The sequence below is a fragment of the Rattus norvegicus genome, chromosome 1 (assembly GCF_021556685.1).
Source record: "Rattus norvegicus strain SHRSP/BbbUtx chromosome 1, alternate assembly SHRSP_T2T, whole genome shotgun sequence".
Taxonomy (NCBI): Eukaryota; Metazoa; Chordata; class Mammalia; order Rodentia; family Muridae; genus Rattus; species Rattus norvegicus.
The window spans coordinates 132,296,716-132,323,914 of NC_141534.1; the positions used below are offsets into that span (position 1 = coordinate 132,296,716).

General features: G+C 44.0%; 1 protein-coding gene across 1 annotated transcript in view; it reads left to right on the plus strand.

Moving 5' to 3' along the window:
• Chsy1 (chondroitin sulfate synthase 1) overlaps positions 1 to 26,216 on the plus strand; it is a 60,738-nt gene extending 34,522 nt beyond the window's left edge. The window contains 1 exon segment of the mRNA NM_001106268.1: positions 23,254 to 26,216. Coding sequence (NP_001099738.1) covers positions 23,254 to 24,840 — 1,587 coding nt within the window. The 3' untranslated portion in view covers positions 24,841 to 26,216.
• The last annotated feature ends 983 nt before the right edge of the window (positions 26,217 to 27,199 follow it).

Sequence of the window (27,199 nt, forward strand, 5' to 3'; positions counted from 1 at the left end):
ATTTTTTAAATATTTATTTAAAAAATGTGTGTTGGAAGATCAGTACAGGTGCTCACAGATGCTAGAAGAGGGTATTGGACCTTCTAGATCTGAAGTTACAGGAGGTTGTAAGCTGCAGGACATGGGTGCTAGGAACTGAACTCAGATCCTCTGCAAAAGCAGTCAGTGCTCTAAGCCATAGAGCCATCTCTCCAACCCCACAACACTTGATGTTTGATAAACGTACATGTACAGAGAACATGATCAAGGTGTTGGGAGCTTTAAGAAGATGCTCCACTAACACTGAAATGAAATACTGTATAAAAAGTGCAAGTATTGTTGGCAGCCAGTGTCATACACCACCCCTCTGGCAATTCCAACCAGTGATTAAAATGAGCTTGAGTAGGCCAAGTGGCAAAGCATTCAGAGATAACTAGTCCTGCCCTTGAGGGTGGGGGTCATAAGGTACAACTCTTTGCTAGACTTTATTTCCACAGATTAGCCATGGAGGAAAAGCCTTGTAGTTCTGTGTTAGGCAGTGCGTAGTTTTCTTTTTCTTTTTGATGGTAAATGTTCTATTAATGTAAAAAATTGTGGGGAATAGAATCTTTGTGAGAAGTGTGCAGATTTGTTTCAGATGTCTTCTCAGGAGCTTTCCAATTTCCATGCTGTTTTCTGTTTGGTGTGGTTTGGTTTCTCTTAAGTTAAATTTTGATTTGGAACCAGGTCTCTCCAATGGCGTGAGTAAATGTACACGCCCAAGCTATAAATTCTACTTGAAGTGTAGGCGTGGGAAGGACATGTTTACAGGGAGCATCACTCATTTACACACTCAGTGAGCAGCAAACACTGACACTTATGTGTATTTATAGGAGTAGATTTGGGAAGAAAAAACTGCGTCCTTCCTGGAACACGGCTTTAGGCTATGCCCCCAAACCATGGACATTTGCTCACTGCTCTCTGCTGTAAGTGGTAGTTTTGTGTGGGATGAAACCCAGGAAAGAGCATGTTTCCTCACAGCTGATGAAGTCCGATTCATTCATATGGGGCCACTGCTTCTGCTTGGGTTCTAGCCCCATGCTTCTTTACAAACCATTTTCACAGGAAGCAGGCTCAGTGGCCATATCCTTGAGCAGGGCTGGTCCGTAGCATCCTTGTTGCTGAAAAAAGGAATGAGGACTTGGCTCTGGTGGTCAGGAATTTCTCAGGCATGATTTGAAAACTGTCCAGTTTTTCCTTGCCTGTCTAGTGACATTGTAGAACAGGAACCAGCCCTGCTTGTATGGCCTTAGTTCCATTTCTGAAACCAGCCCTCCCTTCTCAGAGCCTGTACCAGGGGAAGAGAAAGGACATGGATTAGGCACGGGTTTGATGTGAAACCTTTCTTATCAGTACTAACATTATGTGAATGCGACCAGCTATTGGTACTTAGAATAGAAAAGGATACTTTAATAGGAACACAGGAGATGGGTCAAAAACAAACCATCCCCAAAATGGAAGTTCTGCACTCAGAGCCAGGTTAAGTGCGCGTGTCGTATTAAACCCCAAATGCTGCTGAGAGCGTGCGGGGAAACCCGAGCTTGTTCTGTTTGATCTCAGCACCCTCCAGGTGTGAGTACCGAGTCTTTGAAAAGGAGCTATAAAAACCTGTGTTTGCTCTGTGTCGTCTGGAAGCTCTGCACAACCTTTGCAGATTGACAGTAACTGTGTTTGTATTGAAGGAGAAGTACATGAAGACCAGGCTTTTCCTTACACCACTAATGGCCATCCTGGTTTTACTTGCATGCACTAATTTTTTTCCTCTGAATCACCAGTGCATGTAGTGGTAATTTGGTGACTAGCAGGCATGGTAAATTATTGGTTATAATAAATTGATGTCATACCCACAGAATGGCAAGCAAGAGGATGAATTAGGGACAGAAATAGTAATGGTTTTTGTTCAGGAAACCTCAAAGCACATACTGAAATATTACCACGCTGATTCCATTTTTAGAAGAATGGGAAGAGGAAAACAGATCCAAAAGACAAAACTTCAAAACTGTAAGTGCAGTAAAAAGATTATAGACTAAAAACGTCCTGCTTTATCTTCCTGGAAATCTCTTGACATAGTTTAAGAACCTTTAAGAAGTCTGGTCATTATCTGCTGGCTGATAAAGGAGGTGAGACTGCATAAAGCTAATTGCAGTGATGCTTCCAAATGGTAGTGTGTGTAACGTGTGTGTCTCTGTGTCTGTGTGTCTCCACCTTTGTCCGAGTGAGTGAGTGAGTTTGTATGCACCACATACATGCGTGAGTCTGGAGTTTCAGGCCTGTGAACTGCCTGATATGGTCCTGGGTCTTGTGCAAGAGCAGCCAGGGCTCTTGACTCCTGAGCCAGAGGGCCACTTTTTTTGTTGTTGTTGTTTTGTTTTTAGATGTAATTCAAAATACAAAAGTTTAATTGGAAAAAAAAAAGCAGTATGGTGTTGACACTGTAATCCTAGCACCTCAGAGACTGAGGCAGGAAGGTGAGGAGTTCAAAACCAGCCAGGGAGAAAAGTTCAGGCCAGTCAGGCTCAGTGGTGAAACTCTAGGGAGGCAGAGGCAGGTAGACATCTATGAATTCAAGGGTTCAAAGCTAGCCTAATCTACATAAAAGGGTTTCAGACCAGCCAGGGCAAAATAATAAGAGCCTGTCCAAAAAAAGAAAGAGAGAAAAAAGAAAAGAAAAAAAAAGAAGAGGCAGTCCCTCCAAGTCACAATTCACCATGAAGTTTGCCTGGGTCTGACAGGTTTCTGGCCTGAGCCAAAAAGCACAACTCTTTCTAAAGCCCTCTCCCCAGCACGTGGTTGCTTGTCCTCAGTGTCTGATCTCCATGCTAGCTGAATTAGCATGACTTCTCACCTCCTTCACTTTCTTCCTGAGATGGGAGGAGGGAGGCAGTTGGAGAGATTTACAGATGTATTAGTCAGGGTTCTCTAGAGTCAGAACATATGGGAGTCTCTATATAGTAAGGGAATTAGTTGAGGACTTATAGTCTGTAGTCCCAACTCCCCAACAATGGTCAGCAGCAGCTGTGAATGGAATCCAAGACAGTGGCTCAGTCCCACAAGGCACACAGACAAAGAAGAAAGAATCTTCCTCAACCCCATAAGAACAACAATGCCAACCAACCAGAGCTTCCAGGGACTAAACCACTACCCAAAGACTATGCATGGACCGACCCAGGGCTCCAACTGCATATGTAGCAGAGAATAGCCTTGTTGGGGCACCAGTGGAAGGGGAAGCCCTTGGTCCTGCCAAGGTTGGACCCTCAGTGCAGGGGAATGTGGGGGCGTGGTAAGGGAGGGTGGATGGGGGGAAACACCCGTATGAGGGAGGAGGAAGGGGATGGGGGCTTATGGACAGGAAACCGGGAAAGGGAATAACATTTGAAATGTAAGTAAAGAAATATATCTAATAAAAAAAAAAAGAAAGAAAGAATCTTCCTTCTTCAGTGCTCTTATGTCGGTCTCCAGCAGAAGGTGTGTCCCATATTAAAGGTGTGTACCACCGCACATGGATCTGGGACTTGCTTTGTCCCAGATGACCTTGGAGTCAGTGATCTCCTTGCCTTAGTCTCCTGGGATTCATAGCTACTGTGCCTCAAGATCTCCATGCCAAGATCTAGGTCAGAAACTTGTATCTCCCAGCACCAAGATCAGGATCAATTCTGGACTGTAGTTCATTCCAGATACAGTCAAGCTGACAACCAGGAACAGCCACTACAACAGATTCCCGACTGTAGGAGCTTTTTCTTCTAATAAAATTGTCTTCGAGTTATGGCTCTCAGGACTACATGGTTCTGGTTCCTCTTCCTCTCCTATAGGTTCCATCTTGTCTCCTCATTTCCGTCTCCCTCTCTGTCTCTGTCCAGAGGGTCACTTTTCACAACTCTTTGTAAATTTTTAAAATTTTCAGTCACTTAAGTTTAATAAAGAATGAATCCTCTACACCCTTCTCCTGAGTACTTCAGTGGCTGACTCTTAGCTTTTGCTTTTGCTTTGTGCCTTTTATTTGTGAACTTCATGTCAACTTCAGATACAAATCTTGGTTTGTCCTTAAATACCTCGGTGATACAAACAGAGTACAGTAACAAAATTGGGACATTAGCATTGCTTTATTATCTTATTCTTGGACTGTATTCATACTTTATCAGTTATCCCAATAACATCTCATAGCAAACAAACAAACTGAGGGATTTTCAGGGTTAGAATCCAGGATTCCATTAAGTATTTTGACCTTATATTTGCTGTCTGACCTTTACATTAAAAATTATAGGCGAGGCAGGGTGTGGTGGTACATGCTTACCTAGAATTCTAGCACCTACAGGTCTCAGGCAGAAACGGCACAAGTTCCAGGCCAGCTTGGATTAACCAGTGTAGGCTTTGATTTTTCAAAACTTAGTTTTAAAATAAGTGTTCTTAAATGTTTAACCTCCCTTCTAGCCCACTACCCACCAGAGGTTGTAAAAAAAGAGAGGTTACTAGGGTATGGAGGGATGTGGTTCTGTTTAGAAATAATGCTTTGAAGGAAATTCATAATGTATTGTCAGGATCTCAGCAGTTCAGTTCACACAAATCAGCAGTGGCAACTCGATGTACTTGCAAACATCATTAGTCCAGTTCAGCAGTGTCAGGATAGCAAACATGAAACCTGCAGCTGTAGCACAAACCAGCAGAAACAGCCAGGCCTCCTTCCACCTGTAGGAATTGGCAGTAGGCAGCAGGAGTGACTGTAGCATCAGGGACTCCAGAAGTTCTCTGACTGCCCCCCTTGATGAAGTGAAGACTAGCAAAGACGAAGAGACCAGTGATACATTGCAAAGCTAGCTATGCAAGGCCCCCTCTCAGTATCCTTTGAGTCCTATTTATGCTCCCTGCAAACATCACATGTCCTCACAGAGGCCTTGTCTCACCACTTGAGTCTGTATTAGCTGACATCACTGTCCATTGGCCCAAGGCCCACGTCTGCGGAAGCCACAAGAAGCTGCCAGAACACCACCAGAAGTTCTTGGTGCGTTTCTTTCTCTGAAGTCATGACAAACGGTGACCAATAAAGAATGGTAAAGCGTACCAATACCAGCCAGCGCTGCCCACTATCTGTTGGATCCTTTTTAACACCATTCATCCTTTCACTTGTTTGCTTTAACAAAACATTCTTTCACCTGACAGCAGACACGGCCTGACACAACTAGTTTTCCAAAGAAACCCTAAGTTTCCACGTTAGCCAGCAAGAATTTGTTTCTACCTGTCCCTACCCTCACCCCCAAAAGGTTCTGGAAACTTATTTGCAGACTGCTCCTAAATTTGGATTTTTGTTACCCCACGTCGAGTGATGTTCTATTCTCAGAACATTACAGGAGGAGCACATGACTGCAGTTCTGTCCGTGTGGCAGTGTTAATGGAGCCCTTGCCGGGTTTCTCCACTGTAACGTGACTTTTCCCTTTTGTGATTAGTAAATCTTACATACTTTGAGACCCAGGGAGACGGCAGGTGTCTTGCCAGGGTTGGGAACAGGACGTTGAATGCAGTCTGGGTGCTCACTATCCCCTTCTCCCCGTTTCAGGGGCTATGGCTTTTGGAAACTAGCACGTTCTACTTAAAAGCAGTTGGGAGCAGAGTCAATCTGTGGCTGTTCTCCTTCATTCACTTCAGAAGCTGTTGTTAAATCTTGTCATATTTTAAACTTTTTAACAAGTGCTTGCTGAAGTTTAGTGTGTCACACATCAAAACCATGGGGCCAGCACTGCTGAGAGGTGGAAGGAACTTGGAGAGGTAGAGGCTTGCTGGGAAATCCCTGAGCTGACCTCCTTCCCGGTTTAGAGGGTTACTCCTGCTGTTGTACAACCCTCTGCCAGGAAGTGGGCAGTTAGGGGCCCTCTCCAGAGATAGTGTGCCTTTTAGACTTTCAGCCGTCAAGCTTGTGAGTTAATAGTGCTTTCATAAGTGTCCAGCTGAGGGACTTCCTAATAGTGATAAATAAGAAGGACTGAGAAGAATGCTAGTCGTTTTATCCCAGAAACCAGTGACACTCAGTAGTAGAATGAATGCGGAATCTTAAAGGCTGAATATTCTTACCATAAACATGATGTGTTTGAGGAGATACATTTAACCTAATTGTAAACATTGTAACTGATTATATTATACAATGTATATATCAAAACACCATGACACACACACTGTTTTATATATTAGCTTAGAAATTAATTTAAATGAAAAAACATGGACTCTAGCCTATACTTTTTAAAGCCCAAAGACAATGGTGTGTATTTACCCAAAATTATACCTTTATAGCTGGTTTTTATTTTGTTTTTAAAGCTACCTAAAACAATTTATTTTATTAATATGTTTTTTTCTGTCTTGACTTTTAATAGTGCTTTTAAATGTTATTTTAAATAATACTGAATTTTAAATTATTCAAACTTTTTTGTGTGGGTTTTTAGCTAGGGTCTTGCTTTATTAAAAGTATCTATAAACTAGTATTTTTAGGTCCACTTTTTTAAAATTAAAAATCCCTAAACTGGGTCCTTTATCCTTTCTATACTAATGTGAGCTGCCAGTGGTCAGCTTTGATTTGTGTCACTCCCCCCAGGACAGTGGTCACCCTGGGACTGTCTCATACCCATTCCCATTGCTGCTTCCTCCCTCCCTGGCATGTCATGCAGTGCAAACATGTCACTGTACCCTCTGGGGTTGCTGAAGCTCACGGTAGCTGTTGTTCAGTTGAGCTCAGAGTGAAGGCTGGAGTATGTTCAGCAGTCTCAGGGTTGGCCTTTCCTGGCTGGCTTGCTCTGGCTTGATGTTGCTCCAAATTCTTCTTGTAGTAGGACATAGAAGCAACTTCCCAAACTGCTTGGAGTTCAGGTGACACCGAGTCTTTTCTTTCTTTTGTGTCTAGTTCTCCTGACTTCTCTATGGTTACATAGGCGAAAGTTAAAACAGGGCCGGAGGAAGCTCCTTCACCCAGTGCTCCCAAAACTTCCAGGGACACTTCTCATTCTTCCTCTCAGTTCTGCCAGCCTCCTGTCATCCCAAGTGACTCACAGCTACAGCACAGCCTTGCTAAGACTTAGCTCTTGTGCCTGCTCTGCCCTTCCTCCTCAGTGGCCTGCTGGAAAGGAGCCTCTTATGTCTATCCATCAAGTGGTCAGATTAGCCACCAAGGACACTGAGGACATATTCGAGGGCTGCCCATCAGCCTCCTACCTGTTCTTAGTTACCCTCTTGGGGAACAGAGCGGAAGGGTTTGCTATGCCGTCTAGGCTGGCCCTGAACTCCCAGGCTCACCTGATCTTCCTGCTTTAGCCCTTGGGTAGCTAACTACAAATGAGCACCGCCATGCATGGCTCATGCACCCTCATGGTCTTTCACACTTCACCTTCTCCACAGGGCTGAGGTAACTTTCCCTGCCACAGAGCACCTTCATGAACTGAGGACTGGAGAGCCACAGAGGAACAGGTGACGGTCTCCCTACCAGCCTCATAACTCCTCTTTTATTCCATGGGTCACATAAGGACATGTCCATGCAAGTATCTATGCTCTTTCCCCACACCTCACTACCTTCCTCTTTCATTATTTTCTTTATAGAACTGAGTTTTTGCTAGGAGTTTACATGGTTTGGATTAAATTTTTCTAGGCTTCTGTATCAAAAGAATACTCAGCTAGTTTCAGAAGAGGCCGAGAGGACCAAAGGAGTCTGCAGCCGAGTTGAGAGGTGAGGAGGTCAGCACCCAGAGCCTTGTTTGTGCGCTGCAGAGGCCTTTGGAGGAAAGACCAGTTGCTTTACAAATGGTTGGCACTCACTGATCTAGGGGGACAGTGGGGCACAGGGCAGTCTGGTGTCCTTATCAGATTCCATTGTACAGATTCCATTTCCCCAAACCCTCAATTTTGTTCATACTCTACTTTCCTCCCCAGAACTGTAGTCCCAGGAGATATTTTTTATTTGGCCCAAACTGAGACTGTTCTGGTGGGAGACGTGGACAGAAACAGATTTCAAGAAGCACTTCTCATTCAGTGTAGTGTCTGCCTGTTCTTAAAAGCAGTGGTGCCCTAGTGACCTTGTTTATAGCCAACACCATTTTGTAAAGACTTCTTGTTTTATTCTGTTATAAAAATGAAATAAAAAATAATTCTGGTTCAAGAACTGACTTCATGTAATAACTACCTTTTCTCTTATGCTGCCTACGTGACCATTAGTGCCTGAGTATCACGAGAGCTTGGAATTAAAAAACGTCTTACATGCCATGGGGTATGGTTACCCATGTGTGCACTAGGTTAGGCATGCAGTGGGTACCAGCAAAGCGCTGTGTGAAGTGAGTCGTATGAGACAGTTACTTTCCTGTATCTCAATCAGAATAGCACTCCTCTAAGGCAGTTATGTGGCCATACGGTTGTTGATGGAGCATAGTCCTCGTTGGAAGCAGGGATACAGAGAACATACCTGGTTCCTCAAGGTCTTTAGGCTTCTGTTTTTAGGGCTATGTCAGTTTTTACTTTCTCGAAGTGCCTTTTATTCACAAAACCAAAATAGAATGAATGTATACCACAAAGTCAAGTAGAAACTGTGTGGTACACTGTGTTTAATTTTATAGTTTCCTATTTGTTTGTTTTGTGGCTGAAGCTGGGCTCTAAACTCAGTCGTCTCCTGCCTCAGACTCCCGAGTGGTGGAGTTATCTATAGGTGTGCCCCACCATGCCCAGCAACGTTTTGTTTTTTTGGTTGTAACATAATACAACATGTGTTATCATAGCTGTTAGCTCGGTAATCTTAACCATCTCTGGAACTTTTCTTACAGGAGATTACATTTTCCCCTGAAGGTGTTCTGTTAGAGTTAGCAAGGAAGGACTGGAAGGCAGAAGTGTAAGATCTCAGATGAAATGAGATATCTTGGCATCAGTGAGGCAGAATTGGTCTAGCATGATGGCTTGGCATCCAGGAGCCAAGGAGCAGCTCAGCTGCGGAAGAGAAGGCAAAGTGCTTACAGAGGACACCACATTTAGGCCCTCGTGGCCTTTGGCAAAGGCTGTATGTCCCAAAAGCTTTAGATACTGGGTCAGTAGACTCTTTCTCTGAGGGCCAGATGGTAAATACCTCAGTGCCTATGGACACCGGAAGCGCCACAGGAACGCGGGGAGACCCAGGCTGTGGACTGACCCTGCTCCGTGTGCACATGAAACTGAGCCCGCAGTTACCTGCCCGCAGTCTCTATTGAGCTTCTTGGTTTCCCAGAGCTCCACCACCTTCCCAAAGTGGGAACAATGTGAATAGTAGGATACATGGGGCTGACTCCCAGTTATAGAAATATGTGAAATAACTGTAATTGTGCGTTTTTATGAGGTGTTTTTCTGGTGTTGCTTAAGAAGTAAATTGTTAATATGGCATTACAAAGGAAGGGGTAAACCACGCTAACAGACATCCAAGAAATGTAGTAGAAATAGGGAAATTTCTATATTTAATTCAGGCTGAGACCTTCAGGGATTTCAGGTTGGCAAGGCTGTTTCTTAGCATGTGGGGGTGTGGTCTGGGTTCTTGGCTCTCTTTGCCTCGTTCCCTTGTTGGAGTTGGATGCCATGGTTGCTGTCTGGCCCAGGAGAGGAACAGGGCCTAGGGGTTCAGAGGTGGGAGACCCAGTGGTGAGTCCTTTCTACTCACTCCACTGAGTGAAGAGTTGGGCATATGATCACACCTAACTAAACATGAAGTCTGGCTTGGAGGACAGACCATGAGGTCACAGTCTGTAAGTATTTTAAGCAGCCTGTGTTCTCTTTTGTAGATTGGAGTTTTGTTCCCTAGGTTGCAAAGGCAGATCACTTGGATGTCACAGTTTATGGCAGTGTACCAAGGTTAGGTGCTTAATATAGTTGAACAGTGCAGTTTAAATGGCTTTCAAGTTTAAAAGGATGTGGAAGCAAAGTTTAGAGCAGCGACTGAAGGGACGTCCATTCAGAGCCTTGCCCACATGTAGCCCATATATATACAGCCACCAAAACTAGATAAGATTGATGAAGCTAAAAAATGCATGCTGAAAGGGACCGGATATAGATCTCTCCTGAGAGACAACAGCCAGAGCATGTCCAATACAGAGGTCAATTCTAGCAGCAAACCACTGAACTGAGAATAGGACCCCCTTGGGGGGAATTAGAGGAAGGATTGAAAGAGCTGAGGGGGCTCGCAACCCTATAAGAACAACAATGCCAACCAGAGCTTCCAGGGATTAAACCACTACCTAAAGACTATACATGGACTGACTCAGGTCTCCAACTGCATAGGTAGCAGAGAATAGCCTTGTTGGGGCACCAGTGGAAGGGAAAGCCCTTGGTCCTGCCAGGGTTGGACCCCCAGTGCAGGGGAATATGGGGGGGGGCAGTAAGGGGATGGATGGGGGGAATACCCATATGGGGAGAGGGAGGGGATGGGGGGGGGCTTGTGGATAGGAAACCGGGAAAGGGAATAACATTTGACATGTAAGTAAAGAAATATATCTAATTAAAAAAATAAAATAAAAGAGAGAGAGTTTTAAAAAAAAAGGTCTTAATTTAGGAACAGACTTCTAATGTTTCCATTCCACCAGGTTGGCTGTTGGAAACTGGTCATCAATATATTCTGTATGTAATTTTGGTTTTGTGTGTTAGGATTTAACATAAATTTATAATTTGATGTTCTATAAATGACATGATTTTTGAGTTATCCTTATATATTTGACACAAGTTTTTCAATTCTGGAAAGTCACTCTGACTGTAATAACAGATGTGACAACTTGGGAATACTCTTCAACTATAAGCTAGCACATCAGTCCAGATGGGGATGTTCCTTACAGGGCGTCTCCCTTTAAATTTCTGTTCTGTGGTTTCAGCTTTCCCTTGTAACAGAGTTTGGGAATGCACTTGTGGTGAAGCCTGTATTTGGAAGGGTTGGAAGTGCTTTATTATTAATCATACTGCCCTGATCTCAAAGACGACATTTAAATGGGTCCTGCAGTTAGATCTTGCCACTTGCCAACTTCTTTGGGAAGCATCAACATAAAAATTAGCTCAGGAGTATTTATATAAAATGCACTTAGATAAATCAAAGATGGAAATAATTAAGACTAGCATGCTTTGTTCGTTTTCATCTCAGAAAGTTACCTGTGCTTCACTGTTAGCTGCTAGGGTTGTGTACACCCATTGAGCTTGACAAGGACACTTGAAGAGAAGCTAAGGCATGCATTCAGGTTTGGATCACGCCGCCTCCTTGTTTGGTTGACAGCTCCTTGTCGTGGATCTTGGCGTAGAGTACTGTTACTCACTTGGGGGTGTGGTTTTGATCACTTATTTTGTCATTAATCGGATCTTAAAGTACAAATAGTGGTTATTTCTAAGTAGTAATTCTGGTTAGTTCTGGTATTTCTGGAGTTAATATTTGCTTTTGCCTCTCGAGGTTTTCCTGGTTTCTGTTGGTAAACATGAATTGACTATTGCTTACCCTCATAGGCACCTACCCTCATGTGCTGCACACAGACATACAGTTTTTAAAAATCTTTTAAAAAATGTAATTTTTTTCAGTTTGTGAGTATGGGAGGCCTTCCCATCTTCTAGTGTCTTCTTCAGTTTCTTTCTTTAGTGTTTTAAATTGTTCATTGGAGAGGTCTAACATCCTACATCTGCCTTATTCTAAGGTCTATAAATTCTTCCTTTTTTGAAAAAAAGTTTTTTTTCTAGCTTGATAGAATATAAGTTTTTAAAGATATATCCTAATGCTTCTCTGAATTTTTTCAATATCTTTATTAGGTGTCCTTTTCTACCTCTAATTAATAGTGTCACTATCAGATGGTGTGTCCCTGTTGGAGTAGGTGTGTCACTGTGGGTGTAGGCTTAAGGCTCTAATCCTAGCCGCCTGGAAGTCAGTCTTCCACTAGCAGCCTCTAGATGAAGATGTCTATAGAACTCTCAGCTCCTTCTGCACCATGCCTGCCTGGATGCTGCCATGCTCCTGCCTTGATGACAATGGACTGAACCTCTGAACCTGTAAGCCAGCCCCAATTAAATGTTGTCCTTTATAAAACTTACATTGGTCATGGTGTCTGTTCACAGTGGTAAAACCCTAAGTAAGACACTTTCCATATATTTATGTAAGTTTGGCCTGTTTTTCTTTTTCCAAGGCCTTTATTATATCTACCCCATATTACATGGACGTAGCACTACTTGATACCTGACCATCAAGTGGGACATGAGGAAATGAGCGTGAGGAGGCTCCGAACGATACATTTCCTTCCGTTTTAGGTTTTCCTGCTGTGAACAGACACCAGGACCAAGGCAACTCCTTTAAAGGCAAACATCTAATTGGAGCTGGATCACATTTTCAGAGACCCAGCCTATTAATGTCATGGTGGGAGAAATGACATCAGCAGGCAGACTTGGTGCTAGAGATGCAAAGAGGGTTGTTGTTGTTGTTGTTGTTGTTGTTGTTTGGTTTTGTTTTGTTTTTTTGTTTTGTTTTATACCTTATCTGAAGGAAGCCAGGAGGAGGCTCTCTTTCACACTGGGCAGAGCTTAAGGCTAGGGTACCTCCAAGCCCCACCTCCACAGTGCCACACTTCCTCTAACAAGGTCACACATCCTAGTAGTGCCACTTCCCATGGGCCGGGTATATTCCAACCACTACACCTTCTTCAGTTGTAAGTCATTCTCACAGGGATCGTGAGTAGCCCATTTTTAGAACAGTTTATGCTTCCTTCGTATCTGCACCTACTTTTTATTTTACTTACTCATCTCTATCTATCTTATCTGTTTGTTTGAAACAAGGTCTCTAGAGCCCAAACTGGCCTAGAACTCAGTGTGTAACCCAAGCTAGCTTAAGCACATGGCATTGCACGCCTAAGCATGCTAACTGTTGTGATTACAGATGTGAGCCACCACTCTCAGCTCCACTTTTTATAGCTATACATAATTGATGCTGACTAATGACATCAAGATGCCATGAAAATGGACCCAGTTCTTTGCTGTCACCCTGCCTCGCCCACCATTTTCCATGAGAGAAATGGCTCTGGTCTTTGGCTGATGCATGGTTTACTTCTTTGCCAGTAATCTTGATGCTTTCTCTCTTCCGTGACTTATCACTGCTCTTATAACTCGTAGTTTTAGTGAATCATTTTATTTAGTCAGTACTACCCATGAGTTACTGTTTGTTTAGGGAAATTAAGGTGGTCAGAAATAGACTGTCATCACTAAACACTATGATAGGTTATGTAGTGTAATTGGTTTTCCTGTTTTAATATCATTAAGTACTTTCATTAAACATTTTAAAGATTTATTTATTTACTTTATGTGTATTAGTACTTGCCTTTGTGTGCATGTCATACCACACATGTGGAGGTCAGAAGACAATTTGCAGGAGTCGGTTCTCTCTTACATCATGTGTTCTGGAGCTCAGACTCACAACAACCACCTTTACCCACTGAGCCATCTCACCAGCTCTGAAATGATCTTAAGGGGTTTTAAAATAGTATTGTAGGTGATGCAACTTTTTACATGTGCATGCTAAGAATCATATGATGTAACTTCCTACACGTGCATGCTAAGAATCATATGTGATTCCAGGGCTGGAGATGTGGTTCTGCATTTAAATTTAGTACTGTCTTCTGCCATTGGTGCCAGGCATACGTGTGGGGTACAAACATATGCAGGTATATTCACACACACACACACACACACACACACACACACACACACACACACACATAAATCTTGTTTGTAAACCCACCTCTCACTTATGGAGACCCATTTTGTTTTTGTGAAGACAATTTAGAAGACACTTTTTAAGATACAGCTTATGAAATCTGTTCAGAACCAAGCCTTGGGACAGAAGAAATCTATGAGTCTCTGCCCTTTGAGCCCCTTCCAGAAGTGCATTGCAATAAAATGGTGGCTTTTAAGGTGCTCCTTTTTATCCTCCCCCCTCAGGCCTTCAGTGTTCCTCTTCCCACCGCACTCACACATGCACACAAAGTGGAGACTAGAGATCTCATTGGATGTAGAGATAGAGGCGGGGTTAAAAAGTGGGGATAGCCAGGAAGTCAGTGCCTCCATTGCAGTGAGGTGCCGGAGCACTGGCTGGGGCGTCAGGCTCACTGGGCTTGCTTGTTACAGCTTCACCTCAGTAGTACCAAGTGTAAGCAGGGTGTAAGGCCAACAGTGGGTAGCTGGATAGTTGTTTTGGCCATGTAATTAATCTGGAAGGAAAAACTCAAACTGGATAATGAAGTAGAGTTAAAAAATATAAAAGTTTCTGAAGTGTTTCTCAGGTGGAGTACCCACTTAAAATGTGTGTGTACAAATGAGCAAGATAAAGAGGATCAGCATACATAACGGAGCGAGGGGGATGGGCTTACTGTAAATGAGCTTGGTAGTTTCTTCCTCTTGGTTAGAAGCACTAGGCACAGTCCGCGGGTTGTTAGTAAAACATAAGTTGCCCATTTGCTTTCTTTCTCATTCAAAGCTTCCAAATAATACTTTTAGTAATGACTTCCCCATGGAAGTCTCCGTTGCGCACACAGAAGGCAGGTGGCTCCTGTTTTTGAGTTATTCCCATTTAGACAAAATGCAGGACAGTCCCTGGTTTGGGCCTGGGTGGGCATGTGACTGCAGATGCACATGAGGAGGGGCAGGCGGCAGGAGCTGTACTTGTCATGATTGTCTGTTCTTCCAGGGACTCTGTTGCTGGGACTCTGGCATGCCCACACACAGAGCAGAGGGATTCTAGTGTGGGCTCCACAGCCCAGAGAATGTTTTCTTAGGAAAGTTACTGAGCAGGGACAGCGGGCTCTGTTTATGCCAGCAATGTTCATCGTCCATATACATATGTTGCTTTTCAACCCTTCCTAAACTCTAACCCAAACTTAGAGATCCTTGAAGTTCATAAACTTTTGTTCAAAAAATTTAAGTAGCATTCCTCACTGAAATCTTATTGCTGAGGCTGATAAACTCTGTGTGTATCTGGTCTGCAGCCTCACAGTGACTAGCAAGGACACTGCCAGGGTGCTTTTGTGTGGTCGCTTGTTCCTGGGTATGGGGTCTGCTCTGTCTGGAGCGAGCCCTGACTGGTTTTTGTTCCTGGACGTACTGTTTTGCAGAGATGGGGGTATGAGTGTCCTTTCTTTCACTTCCTTCCCTCTCACTGCATGGGACCTCTGCTCCAAGTCCGGCCTGCTGGAGCCTTCTCTGCTGACTCACAGGTGGGAACTGCACCCATCTCTGCTGCCCTTTCATTTCTGTGTAGTCACCACCTGAGATGTCATGAGTTACTGTATGAGCTCTCGGAAAGTAGGCCATCACCTCCTACCCTCTAGGTGGACCCAGATCTGGAGGTCTGGCTCTGACTTCAAGGGTCAGCACTGACCAAGCCAGGCAGTAACTGTGAGTGTGTTCAAGGCTGGACGCCGTATAGTTACATCACCCCTTCATGTCACCCATGGGCAGTAGGTACACACCTCACAGGGCGTCATTAGCACATGGTGGCAAATGCTAGATATGGTTCCCAAGAAATGTTACCTGTTAGGGTACCGTTATAGAATGGTATCAGTTGTTTAACTTCAGTCAGGGTAAGGAAACGGTAGTGGCCTTTAAAACACAAAACACAACAAACCTCTGAATGGTTACAGAGCCAACTGTCATTTCCAAATGTTGTCTTCCTGGAAGCCAAAGGAAGGCTGTGTTGAATGATTGTGCAAGAGTCGCCTTCTGTTTAGCACACGCAGCCATTCTCAAGATAGCAGGCATGTCCTACCACACTCGGCCATCTCTCTGTTTTGATTTGTGTCTCCTAGTGGCACAGGGGTCTTTTCATGTTTTCATGTGCCGTCGTATGTTTTATTGACCACTTTTGAGTTGGTTTTCTTGTCCAGCAATAGGATCCCTGAGGGTTTTGACTTGGACAGTAACTCACCCAGTAAGTCTTCAGATATTTCTCTGTGTAGCCCTGGCTGGCCTGGAATTCTCTGTGTAGGCCAGGCTGGCCCACAGAAATCACTAGACTCTGCTACTGTCTTTTTATGATAGAAGTTTCTGACTTTAATTAAACCTAGTTTATTGATTCTTTGTCTTTTAAGAGTCATGACTTTGAAATTCTATCCAGGCAGTCATTGTTGAGATATCTAGATTTTCTTCTATGTGTTTCTGTCTTAGGTCTGTGATCATTTTGGGTCACTTTTTGTGAGGAGTGTCTACTTCTATTGTTTTGGGCATGTGAAAGTCCAGTTCCAGAAGCGTTTGTTGAATTTCCCTTTTCTTTTGTGTGTTGCCCTTTTGCCTTGGTTGGTTGCCTGCATTTTTTGTTTCTTAATACACACACACACACACACACACACACACACACACACACACACACACTCATACACTCATATACTTGAAATTAAAATATAATTATGCCATCTCTCCTTTCCTTTCCTCCATCCAACCCTTCCCACAATCCTCTCTTATATAACTAAATATAAAAATACACACTATTTAGTCTGTATAATGTTATTTGTACACATGTGATTTCAGGGTTGACCATTTGGTATCGGATAACCAATTTGGAGGCTTTTATCTGGGGAAGACTATTTCTCCCTCTCTATACTCTTTAGTTGCTTGTAGTTCTCATGTAGGCTGAAGCCTCGTGCGATATCCCCTGGCCTAGCATCATGTCTGTTGGCACTGTTCTTATGTAGGTCTTACTTACGCAACCACAATGATGAGACTTCATGGGTGGAACTTCTGACATGTCTATGAAATGCAGTAAGCTTCCTGTTCCTCCAACTCTTAGACTATTTCTGCATCTCCTTTTGATATGACTGAGCTGTGGGTACAAGACAGTATGCCAATTAAAGAGACAAGCAGGAGAGACTTAGTGTGGCCATGCTGGTGAGAAGGAACGGATGAAGGAGTTCAGGGACCCAAAGTCTGTCTTTGGGTCCTGACATTTCCCTAGGTTTAAGTAGAAGAAGAAAGGATTGCTCGAGGGGACAGGATGCTTCTTACAAGATGATTTGTTCTGCTCTGGTGTGTGGGGTCTGCCCCGAGGTTCTGTTGTTGAAGAAATCCAGAGCAAGTAGTGCAAATGGTGAGGAGATGGCCTGTCTCTTTGCCTTGGGCCACAGTAAAGCAGTGTGACAGACACAAGACAAGGCAGAGATGTCCTTATATACTTTTAATTCCCGAGTGCGGAGTGAGGAGAGTGCCCTGGCAAAATTAGTTTCTAAGTGTGTGTTTGCAAACAGAGTGAGGTATGCATCTCCAGTTCGTGCTGTGCTTCTAGACTGCTGGACCGGGATAGGCCGGGGATGTGTACTGTTCCCTACACTTTGCTCTCAGGGGACTCAGTCAGTAACTCTTCAGACGCCAACGCCATACGTATATTTTATCTTTTTTTTTTTTTTTTGGTTGGCTTTGAATTGGGATATAATACTTGATACAAGTCTATAAACTAGAATAGCACAAAATATTTATGTAGAATGAAATTTACAATGAAAACAAAAATCCTGTAGAACTGTGGCCTTGTAGACTATAGTATCTGACCTATGGATTTTGTCTTTTTGTCTTTTTCACCCCTCTCTCCACACTACACTTCCTGATTTGATAGTCTTCCACAAAAGAACTAGAGTCGACCTTCTGTTAGACCTGACCCTTCTGTGCGCTCATGTGTCTGCCCCCACCCACACCTCCCTGCTCCACTTCTCCCTGAAACTTGTGTTCCACTTGGATTTTGCTTTGCTTTGTTTTGGCAAACCCTTCTGCTAGAACTGGAGTTACTTAATCATACAAAGATGCTTGCCGTGTTGCTACCTGACCCACGTTGACTAGAGTTATTACACGGTGCTTTATTACACGGTGCTTTGAGGAAGCTGTGAGGATTGGATCCTGGCACTGGGTACCTATGTGAGGGCCCTTCCTAGGTACCCTTTTCAGCAAGCCAGGCCCCACCTTACCCTTTACTCTGCTGGGCCCTTGAGATGCTCAGTCTGCACAGTGTCTGCCAGAAGAGGGTAAACACTTGATGCACATCTGCATAGGGCTTTGCATTAGAAGGTAGTTCTATATATAATTCATTCCACACAGCATGGCCATGATTGCTTCCTTAGTTAACAATGATGGGGTAGGGAAGAAAACGACAAACACACATTGCCTCTGACGTGGAATCCGAGGTGAAGCAGAAGGGGTGTAGCATACTCTAGGGGAAGGAGGAGGACAAGCAATGTAGAACACTGTACGTGTATAAAAGCCGGGCAAGCCGAGCTTTATCTACATTAACCAAATAAAGTTAATAAAAGAGATGATGTTTGAGAGCTCGGTGACTAACAGAGATGGGGCTCTGTGCGGCTTTCTGTCTGCAGGACTAGCTTAACATTATCATGTTATTTCTTAAACCAAGGGACGCTACTCACAGAATCTTTTGTTTTATAGTCTAGTGCTGTGCGTGCTGCATTACACAGAGGACTTGAGTCCTACCGGCAGCTTTTGTTTGACTTTACCGAGCTCAGTTCTCAGTGACTTTGAAATGGGCCAGGCTTCTCTACTAAACATTCAGATTTCAGAATTGGAGGCTCAGAAACATAGTTTAAAATTTCTACCATTATAAGCCCAGTTTAATTCTCATGAGAGTTTTAGTTTTATGAATGAAGTCTTTAAAATGCAGAGTACATACTCCTTGAATTTAATTGAATGAAAATTAGCAATACCAACACAAAACTAATGGAGAACTAAGAGGGATATGTAGGACAACCATATGTCCCAAGAGCCTGGGACAACTCTGTGCGTGCTGGGTGGCTGACAGTTATTAACATGTGCATGCTCTCACAAGTTCAGTGGTTATCTGGAGTTGCTGCCTTGTAAGAATATTGATGTAAATATCCAAATTGTGGGAGTGGCTATTTAAATTATCATCGTTAAATTGATATTGTTTCAAAACCACTGTTTTAGAACAAAAGGATAAGAGGTTCTGCAGAGTGGACCTCTAATCCCGAGAGAGAGTCCATCTGCAGCTGATGTGCTGTATTAGTGAGGCGCAGTGATCTGAGCAGCTCACAGGAGAACAAGGCCTACTGAGCATGTTGGCATTGGCTGCGCAGGACACGGGACACTCGCTGATGAAAACTCTAGAAGGCTTTCGTTAGGGACGATTAGACGTGGGGAGTTGATGGCTGCTGCCAGCTGTACTGGGAGTTCCTGGGAATAGCATGACCTTGGAATTACTCCTTTTTACAGCCGAATGGCACAGGTTTACAGCCGAATGGTTTACAGCCGAATGGCACAGGATCCTGAGATGAGCAGGGAGATGCCTCTGCTGGAGCCAAGGTGGTAGAGGTACTTTGTTCAACAAAGAATAAAGGCTGTTTCAATGCTGGAACTTAACCCATACATTTTTAAATGTTTTAAATACAAAGGGTTCTGTGAATTTTAAAATACGGAATAATCTTGTAATTATTAAATGACAGCTTCTTTTCATTAGCTAATGTGTTCTTTATTAAGTACCTTTTAACTTACCATTATGATTTTGGTTTTTGGAGACAGGGTTTCTCTGTGCAACGCTGGGTGTCCTAGACCTTGCTCTGTAGACAGTGCTGACCTCTAACTCACAGAGAGCTAGACAGCCTCTGCCTCCAAAGTGGGGGGTTAAAGGCATGCACTTCCGCCACCTGGCTTTATATTGTTCCTCTTAACATTCAGATTATAAATTATTGTTGTACTGTGTGATAATAAAATGCTCTTAAACTCTAAATTTGATGTGCACATATTTACAAATATGTTTTTAGACAGTTTCTGACTATGTGGCCTAGCTGGCCCGGGCCTCCTGAATGCTGGGATTACAGGTGTGCATCGCCATGCCAGGCTAAAAAGACCTCCTATTTGAATAGGGTCTCATGTAGTCCAGGTTGGCCTTAGACTTGCTGTGTACACCAAGGAGGAACTTGAACGGTGATCCACTGCCTTCACCTTCTGAGTGTCGGTATTGTAGGTATTCAAACCACGTCCAGGTTTGTGCTGTACTAGGATTAAACCCAAGGCTCTGTGAATCTTAGTCAAGCATTCTACATCTTAGCTCTCAAAATGTTTTTGTAACAAATGACATTTACATGTTTGTTACTCCTGAGGTATAAAATGAACTGAATGAATCTCATCATATTCTTAATTTTTATTTTCTAGAAAAAAATTTTATAGGCTAGAAATTATTAAAGATATGTTGTCCCCATTAGCTCTCCCAGTGTCAGCAGCAGCAGTGGCTGGGGAGAGTGTCAGCTTACTTCAGGGGAATGACAGCTTATTGTAGTAGCAGAAAAGTAACTTATCCATATAATTATGCTTCTTCAGGACAAGATTTCTTAGCCTGCTGAGTTTGTGAAATTGGCTGGAGTTCAGAAGTTAAGTCTTGCTTGCATTTTCCTGATGAAAGGATTATTTGGAGATGAACATTGGGCTAGCCATAACTTGACAGGAAGGAACGTGAGCAGAAAGTACCAGTGTTGCTCATTGACCAGTCATTTCTCACGGAAATGTCTTTAAGACCACAGTGGTTCCATTTCATCGCTCACACCCACAATGTACTTTGTTAAACTCAGGGGTGTGAGTTCTGTTGTTCTGTGAGAAAAGGTTGCACTGTGTAGCCCTGGCTGGAACTAGCCCACCTCTGTCTCCCAAGTGCCAGGATTAAAGTCCTGGGCGCCGCGCTGGCTCCCAGTCAGGTGTTCTTAAAGATGAAAGAGAGTCCAAGCCACGGCAGAGACTCTAAAACTAGTGAACTTGCAAAGAAACAAAAAATGATTTGATTTGAGGAGAACTTTGTAATTGATTCTAAAGCCAAGTGCAGATGACTGGAATATGCAAAGGCAGCCTTGGCGTCAGCGGATGTGTTCAGAGAGTCACCGATCATCTTGCCTTTGGCAAGGTGGGAACCACAATGAGGCCATCAGGATCTGCCCTCCCTCCCTTCCTTCCTGCTTCACACAGATGATTTCTAAACTTCTTTTCTAGCCTGGTTTTTGCCTTACTCACTTTTTGCCTTAGAGTATACTTTCTTAATATCTCTCTCTCTCCCTCCCTCCTCCCTCCCTCTCTGTGTGTGCGTGATGCATGCATGTTGTGTATACCCCCGCCCCCGTGTGTGTGAAGGTACATATGTTCTCACACAGTATCCTTCTCAATCTCTCTCCCATCTGTTGCACTGAAGTAGGGGCTCACCGGTTGGCTACTGTTTGGACTAGCCTTGCTAGCCAGCTTGCTCTGGAATCCTTAGCTCTGTCTCCTGCACACTGACTGCTGGCAATCTATATTCCAACCCTTGTATTTATGCAGTATCTCCAGGCCCTCTCTATTCCTTGTTCATTTTGAAGGTAATATACCTCTAAATATTTTTTTGGTAAGTCTGACAATCATTTGATGGCTCCTCCCCAATCTCACCTCTCTGAGGATTAGAAGGAATATGTGTGTGTTGCCTACCTCTCAACCTAAACTGTTCTGGATGAGACTTTGTTACAGGCTTGAGGTGGCTGTTAGGTAGGCTGAGTGGCTGAGTGTGTCAGCCGAGCCCATTCAGGCAGGTCTTGGCATAGCTGTTAGCAGGATTGGAGGCCCATGCCCTCGTGTGGTGCATCTGTGCTCCCTGCTTATTTTACCTCTGTCAGCCTTTCAGAAATGAAGGAACTTCCTGAAACTTAAGATTATTCTAGGAGTGTGTTGTGCTTTCCTCAGTGTATCAAGTTTATGTCATCTTTGTGTAAAAATTTCATTTGTTTGCAACTGCAGTAAATATACAGAGATCCCTTGGACAGCACAGGGGCACCAGCCACTCTGAGCATAGACGTTGTTGTTGTTGTTGTTGTTGTTGTTGTTGCTGCTGCTGCTGCTGCTGCTGCTGCTGCTGCTGCTGTTCACTTTCTCCACTACCCCACGCATTTTTATCTTGTAATGAATGTACTGTTTTAAGGAGAGATATAACACAGTGTTCCCTCCAGTCAAATTTTTGAAGTTTAGTTATCAGGCCCACAGCAACTTTACTCAACTTTAAAATTCTCGACCTATTTTAATGCTTCCACAGCCTGTCAGTGAATCCTTTCTCCCATATTGCTATCATTACTAGGAACTAGATAAATCCTAGACTCTAGAAACTGAGAAAGTATGGCAAAGAGCCCTCTAAGATGCTTTATAAATGTGCTATCCTTGCAAGTCTGTAAGAAGTAATTGGCCATACGGAGCAAACCAGACACCCATGGGAACGTACTGCAGAGTGTGTGTCCATTGGCGTCCACCTTCCCACATGTAGGATATTGTCCAGATAGAATAAGTCAAATTATACTGGGAATTGTAAGTACCACAATAAAGACAGTCTGGAAGGGCATGTGTTTTTCTTTGAAAGTGCTAATGCTCTTAGATTTGAAAATATATCATGGTTAGAGGAGTCTAACCTTATCTGTATGCACTGTTTGCCATAGGTAACATATCACATTAGCCTTTTCTCAGTATTTAACATTGAAATCATTCAACAACTTCTCAGTGTCTTGCTGTGCTTACAGGTTTAGTGCTCCATCTTTAATCTGTCAGATATATATCAAGCATCTTAGAGCATGTCGGGCCCTAGGTTGGACTCTGGAGATGAAGTCAGTAAACGTCAGAGCCTTCGAGTACCCAAGACTTCCTTGCGTAGTCATGCTGGATTGTGCCCCTTGCTTCTTAGATCAAGTGTTACTGTCTTTTCTCATGTTAGGCATATTCTTCAAAATAGTCTAGGAAAAGAAAGTTGCAAGGTAAATAAGAGCCTGCATTATCTGAAGATCTTTTCCTTATCCTTTCTTGATGGATAGTTTAGCTGGGAAGGTAAATGTTCATCAAGGATGATTTTTCACTTTCCCTGCTTTTGGAAACATTGTTCTAGTAGTAATATCTACATCCACTATCATTCTAGTTTCTGATTATTTGAACATGTGTGTCCTTTCCACTTTGGATTAAAATGTTCTTAAACTCTGTTCAAAACAACCCCACCTTTTATAAAGCTTTGCTCTACACACCCAGAGCTGCAGTCCTCATAATTTTGGCAGGGTTCTTAGCCCATTGGCTAATGTCTTGTTGAAATGTTACCTTAAGCCATTCCTATCCATTCGCTTCTGATCTCTGCGGTTGCCTTCTGTGTGCTGTCCCTGTCTAGAGAAGCTTCTCATTTTCAGATGTTGTGTTTAGTTAGCAGTCGTATGGATGGAGTGACACTTACTTATGCAATTCTAAACCAGAGTCTTTTCTTTCCTTAACAGATGCAGCAGCTTTTTTACGAGAATTATGAACAGAACAAGAAAGGGTACATTAGAGATCTCCATAGCAGTAAAATCCACCGAGCGATCACTTTACACCCCAACAAAAACCCGCCCTACCAGTACAGGCTACACAGTTACATGCTCAGCCGCAAGATCGCTGAGCTGCGCCATCGCACAATCCAGCTGCACCGGGAGATCGTCCTGATGAGCAAGTACAGCAGCACGGAAATCCAGAAGGAAGACCTCCAGCTGGGCATCCCTCCCTCCTTCATGCGCTTTCAGGCCCGCCAGCGAGAGGAGATCCTGGAGTGGGAGTTTCTGACTGGGAAATACTTATATTCAGCCACGGAAGGCCAGCCTCCCCGGAGAGGGATGGACTCAGCGCAGAGGGAGGCCTTGGATGACATTGTCCTGCAAGTGATGGAGATGATCAATGCCAATGCCAAGACCCGGGGCCGCATCATCGACTTCAAGGAGATCCAGTATGGCTACAGACGCGTGAATCCCATGTACGGGGCAGAGTACATCCTGGATCTGCTGCTCCTGTATAAGAAGCACAAAGGGAAGAAGATGACGGTCCCTGTGAGGAGGCACGCGTACCTGCAGCAGACCTTCAGCAAGATCCAGTTTGTGGAGCATGAGGGCCTGGATGCACAAGAGCTCGCTGACAGAATCAACCAGGACTCTGGGTCCCTGTCGTTCCTCTCCAATTCCTTGAAGAAGCTCGTTCCCTTCCAGCTTCCTGGATCCAAGATGGAGCACAAAGAGCCCAAAGAAAAGAAGATAAACATTCTGATCCCTTTGTCTGGACGCTTCGACATGTTTGTGAGGTTCATGGGAAACTTTGAGAAGACGTGTCTCATTCCAAATCTGAACGTGAAGCTGGTCATTCTGCTTTTCAATTCTGACTCTAACCCCGACAAGGCCAAGCAGGTCGAGCTGATGCGAGATTACCGAGTCAAGTACCCGAAGGCTGACATGCAAGTTTTGCCTGTGTCTGGAGGGTTTTCGAGAGCACTGGCCCTAGAAGTAGGCTCTTCGCAGTTTAGTAATGAGTCTCTGCTCTTCTTCTGTGATGTGGACCTGGTGTTTACAGCGGAGTTCCTGCAGAGGTGCCGAGCCAACACTGTGCTGGGCCAGCAGATCTACTTCCCAATCATCTTTAGCCAGTACGATCCAAAGATTGTCTATAGTGGGAAGGTTCCCAGTGACAACCATTTTGCCTTTACTCAAAAAACCGGCTTCTGGAGAAACTATGGGTTTGGCATTACTTGTATCTATAAGGGAGATCTTGTCAGAGTGGGAGGCTTCGATGTCTCCATCCAGGGCTGGGGGCTGGAGGATGTGGACCTCTTTAACAAGGTCGTCCAGGCAGGATTGAAGACATTCCGGAGCCAGGAGGTCGGGGTTGTTCACGTCCACCACCCTGTCTTCTGTGACCCGAATCTGGACCCCAAACAGTATAAAATGTGCCTGGGGTCGAAGGCGTCAACATTCGGGTCCACACAGCAGTTGGCTGAAATGTGGCTGGAGAAGAATGACCCCAGTTACAGCAGAGGCGGCAACGGCTCGGCCAGGACAGTCTGACTCCGGCCCGCTGCGAAGGACAGTTTTAATTGCCTAATTTATTTTTAAAAAATTTTTGTATAATCAGTTTTTGAAGTCCGTACAAGGATATATTTTCCAAGTGGTTTTCTTACACAGGACTCCTTTAAGATTGAGCTTTTTGAACAAAAATGTGATCAATGTTTGCCTTTGAACACACCTTGCTGAACACTATGTAGCACCGGCTTAGTCCTGACTTGAAGCCCACCCAATGAGCAAAACTTTTCTATAAGAATTTTTTGGTCTTTGGTTTTTACATTTCTTTTCCAGACAACTCCCCTTTTTCTCTCTAGTCCTAAGGCAGAAAAAACGTGAACATTCCTAAGAAGTATTATCGTGATAAGAACACTGTAACCCTGGTGGATGTCCTGTTGAGACTGTTGACCTGTCTCTGGTAAATGTCCTGTTGTGACTGTTAACCTGTTGCCTTTGCACAAATTCTACCTTTTTCCTGTTTTTTTTTTTGTTTTTTTTTTAAACAGTTTGTTTTTTTTTTTTAAAGCCATCCTGAGTTCCAGTCACAAAGTAAAGAGATGTGATAGTGGTTGTATTGTCATTCTCTCCAGGAGAGCCTTCCAAATCAGATTACTTCCCCGCTGTGCTCCACCCCCCACTGTCACAGGTTTTTCCCACCCAGCCCGTGGTGGGTGGGGGATGGAGGAAGGCACGCATGTGCTGACCCCTCTCTAATCCTGCGACCCAGACGGACCTGGCACTGAAGTCCAAGAAGGACTCGGCATTTTCTCTGCCCCGCCCTTCTCTGTAGAGGGTACAGTATTATTAGGGTGACAAAGAACGGCTGGTAGCAGTGGAATGAATGCAAGCTTACAGACAAACCCCTGATGGACGTGTGAGGGAAGTTGGCGCTTTGTTCTCTGTCCTGTGTTGTGGATGGAGATGACTGCTCCATTTTTTAATTACTGGTTTTTCTATCTTGTTATCTGCAATACCTTTAATTTATTTAATACCATTGTTTAGATCTCTGCCATTTTGAGTACTTGTCAGTCACTAGTATTTATGTGTACCATGAGTGTGGTTAGAACGTTTTATTTGCAGTAAACTGATCTCCAAAGATTTCCTTTTGAAAACACTTTTCCCTCATCCTTAATTTTTACATTCCCGTCTTACTAAAGATTAAGTGTTCTTTGATAATTTTGGTGCTCATGTGTTTTGGGGACAAAGGTGAAATGAGTCTGTTGTTATACCAGAGTGTTTGTTTTCAACTTACAGATCCAATGTGCCTTAATAATTTGTTTTCATTTAGAGTTCAGACAGTTGATAGAGTTGCCATTTTTAATATACATCATTGGAGATCTGCTTATCTGTAAATAGCCTGTTGCACATCCGAACAAATAAACCAGTGGACAGTATTTTTCTATTGTACTTTGCAGATCCGTTTTGTCTCATTATTTTGGTGTTAGTTGAAAACTTGAATTACATTTGGAGAGTAAAACATTGAAGCACAGACTTCCAGCCTTTGTGGTTCCTGAGTCAGGGCTTCTGTGGGTTGCAGGTTGGGGGTGGCATGGAGCGGACTCCTCAAGGAGGAGCTGATGACTCAAGGAGGACCTGCAGACTCCTGTGTGAAGACCAGAGGGCTTCAGACCAGGCCCCGGCCCCTCTCTGGCTCCTGGCTACAAATACACCTTCATCAGCCCAGGGGTCACCTGTTAAGCCCTATCCCATGTAAAACCATCACACTAATGGCTTGGGTTTTAGGACCAATCTAGCCAGAGAAAAACTTGCTATCAGTTGCTATAGAATTCAGAAGTCAAAAGGTGACCTCTGGTGCTATTAGCAGAGTTCCTGTAGATGACAGTTACACACCGAGGGAGACATCTGCAGTGTGATGACACTTACGTCCAGAGTAATGACATGGAGCTCACAGAACTGCTGTCACCTGCCTAGTTGCCATTCAGCCCATGCAGGCTGTTGGGTTTGCTGCATATTGTCTGTGCACTGGGGTCCTGACCCCACGCTGTATGCCTTGGGGTGGGGGATGTACAAAGCAGAGTGACACCTGGTTAAACTTGCTCCTTCCTCCTCTGCCCCCACTCCATCGCCTACCACACTTTTTGGTCACGTTGGTCTCCCCTGCTCCCCAACTGTCTCCAGGAATGCTGTCGGCATCTTTCCCAGTTCCCTGCCCGTGAAACTAAAACCCGTGAAATCTGTGCCCCCCTAAGTTCAGCTCTTGTCCGATCACTTCATGATGTCTCCAGTGTCCTCCTTCCAGAGGTGTTCTCAGTGATTCCTCTTGTCCCAGGCCCCCAGTGTGGACCCCGCCTGGTGACCTACAGCCACACAAGCCCCGTCTCAGCATGGAGGTCTGGTAGGCTCT